Genomic DNA, 2970 nt, shown 5'->3' on the forward strand with positions numbered 1-2970 from the left:
GCAGGAGATGTTCTCTGTGACAACAAAGTGAGAGCACAGGCCAGATTCTTTCAAAACAGACAAATCTCAAAATTATGCCCCTGTTTCCTGAAATGCCTTGACATGCCTAGTGAAGGTTCATAGCTTCATCCAGCAAGGGCAGTAATGAAGCCATGAGCGCCAACACTGCCTGTGCCAACCATGCAGTCAGGCCCTCAGCTCTTCCCCTCAGAGCCCTGGCAGCTGGCCTCTGGCTTGCTCTTGGGCTTATGAGTTGGAGGGCAGGGTGGGCTGGGTTAGCTTCGTGCCCTGTTGTCTGAGATGACCACAATAAAGAGTGATTTTTGAATAGGAGCTCTGCTTCGTTCTGCATTTTGATCACTTTGTGTTTTTGTCTGCAGTCCCCACCCAAAGGTGCCACCATCCCCTACCGTCCCAAACCTGCCTCTGCACCTATCATTTTTGCAGGTGGCCAGGTAAGAGCAGACACCATTTTGGCTTCAGCTGGAAACCACACCGTCTTGGCCCAACCACAGCCAGCGCCTGTTAGTTTTCAACTTTTACTCTTTTTTGCCTGGTATAGTATTCGTTTACTCTGTGTGCTTACAGTTTGCAGGAAAGGAGAACACTGCATTGCAAACTTGATACAAAATTGTGTTGACTGATACTTTACCAAAATCTAAAATTAACTTCTGTACTTGAGGTGTCCAAATCAGATGCTCCACAAGTGGGACGAAGCTGAGGGTTGTTTTTTTCACTCTTAACTTGCAGCTCAACTAGCAGTATAAGGAATTTTGTCAGTTTTCAGAGATTATCAAACAGCAGGAGGTCTCTGTTCATGAAAGGTGTAATTTTTCTCTCATAGTTTTCATATTCGTTAGGACCAAATAGAGTGCTTTGCATTAAAAAGTTTACACACACAATTTCTGCTGCTTATGGTTCTCAGGACCACGTAGCAATAGGGTTCAGAGGTTAGAGGAACTGCATACATAAAAGTGTAGATGTTCCCAACCATGCCTGATTGATAACACAAGAACAGCATTCCTGTTTCTCTTTTATATTGTGGAGTTTTGATGATTCCTCCACTTCATCATAAGCTATATCAGTCAGTGTTCTTATCTGGCTTTAAAAGCCTTTGTACAACATGAGTGTTCCTAGTCTTTTGATAATGCTCTGAAATGGATCTGCAACATGGTGGGAATTTGCTCTGCCATCACCTGTTGCAGGGGGAATGCAGTTCCAGGAACTGATGAGCCAGCCATGAACACAGCTGGCACAGACCCTGAGAAGCCATAGGAGGCTCACAGGGGGACCCGTATAGCCAAGAGGCTGAGAGCAGCACTGCCCAGATAAGCGCACTGGTGGAGAAGTAAGTGGGATTCTCAAAGCCCTGCCCAACTCAAGGGGAAATTTGATCTCCTAAATCTGGCCTTGAGGAACGCAGCCATCTCTCTGCTCTGAACTCAGGCCTGTGACGCCTCTCTGGCAGTAAGGCACCCCTACTCAGCCAGATCTTTTCCCCAAGAAGACAGCAAGGCCTTTTTTTAAGTAGTTACCCAGAGGAAAGAGCCTGAATGGTGGAACACCTGCAGGCAGGTCTCCCCTTCCATCCCCTTAGCCCAGCCCAGGTCATCACCCTGTGGTGGGGTGTGGGCTGTGTGTCACCCCAGTAGGCAAGGAGGTCATATGAGAAGCTGGACATGGGGTTCCTCATGGGGCAGAGGGCACAAGGTGCTGCTGGTCTTGTTCATGGTATGATGACCCACACCACCACAATCTGCCTGTTTGTAATGAAGCTCCTGCACACCAGAAGTGTACACCTTTGCTTCTGACAGGCTCTTGTAGTGAGCTTTCTCTGAATTTTTGTCTCAGAGTTTTACCTTCTATTCTGTAATGGTACATTCTAATGTATATCCAGATTATCATAGTCTGCACACAGAAGTTTTCAGTTCCTGGTGTTCAAACCTACCACTCTTTCTTCAGTATAAGAAATCTGCTTCCTTGGTGACCAAAGTTAAACTGACATCTAAAATCATTTGCCAGGAATTGGTCTATGACGGAAAGTTCAGAAAAATTTACTCCATATATAAGTTTACACTGCAGTGCTTTCCTTTAAGAAATGTGTGTGTATATGTGCAGCAGCCCATGTTGCCAGTATTGTAATTGCCACTGCCCTTAAAGACTGTCTCTCAGTCTGATTACTCTAAAGTATTGAAACTGTTTGCTAGACTGCTTTGAGCAGTTTGTATAAATAATTGAAAATGTCCTGTTTTAAGGTCTAATAGCTCTTGCCATCTTCAGTTTTATCAGTTAAAAAAGTGTTCTCACTTTTCTAATGCAGCCTTGCTGATGTGGGGAAAAGTGTAAGAGACAGACAAGTCCTGTGTGCTTTGAATTTCTGTGTGCTCTGACTAACCACGTTTTCAAAGAAAATCCTCAAGGTGTGTTTGGGTTTCAGTATGGAAAGACACTTGAATGAGGTTTCATATGTGGAGATTAATATTGGAAATAAAATTTTACCAGCAGTGTTAATTCTATCCAACTGTTTGGCTGCACTATCAGAAGTTATTTTTCCATTCTAAATTACATCATGGCTATCTTGAAACTCTTTGGTTTGTTTAATGCTTTCATATCAAGCAACACCAGCAAAATAAAATTTTTCGTTTTCCTTAAATTGGAGTTCTTCTGCTTTAAGTAGTACTTTAATTCTCTTGTGCTTCTTTGATACTGTATCATGTGACAGAACTAAAAGCACTCTGAGCACTGTCCTGCCCTGGTCTGCCCCTTGCCAGTATTTACCATATGCAGTAGTTTAAAAAAAAAACAAACAATTAATCCAGTACTCCTGCCTGATAGAAACAAATTGGAAATTTCTAGCCACCGTACTACATTATTGTTTAGATGGGTACTCACAGCATACAGCTTTGCTTTATGTCTCATAGCAGTTTTATGGTTTAAATTGAAGAAGATTGGTAGACCAGGTCATTCCTG

At 43.2% G+C, this 2970-nt stretch overlaps 1 protein-coding gene across 1 annotated transcript in view; it reads left to right on the forward strand.

The window, feature by feature from the left end:
- The window catches only part of LOC103778086 (poly(rC)-binding protein 3-like), a gene marked incomplete at its 3' end in the record, with an annotated part of 35847 nt that overhangs the window by 28560 nt on the left and 4317 nt on the right, over window positions 1-2970 (forward strand). The window contains exon 7 of the mRNA XM_008945660.1: window positions 381-524. Within this exon, the coding sequence (XP_008943908.1) occupies window positions 381-524 (144 nt within the window). The remainder of the gene's footprint in view (window positions 1-380; window positions 525-2970) is intronic.

The sequence above is a fragment of the Merops nubicus genome, unplaced genomic scaffold (assembly GCF_000691845.1).
Source record: "Merops nubicus isolate BGI_N331 unplaced genomic scaffold, ASM69184v1 scaffold11970, whole genome shotgun sequence".
NCBI classification, from domain to species: Eukaryota; Metazoa; Chordata; class Aves; order Coraciiformes; family Meropidae; genus Merops; species Merops nubicus.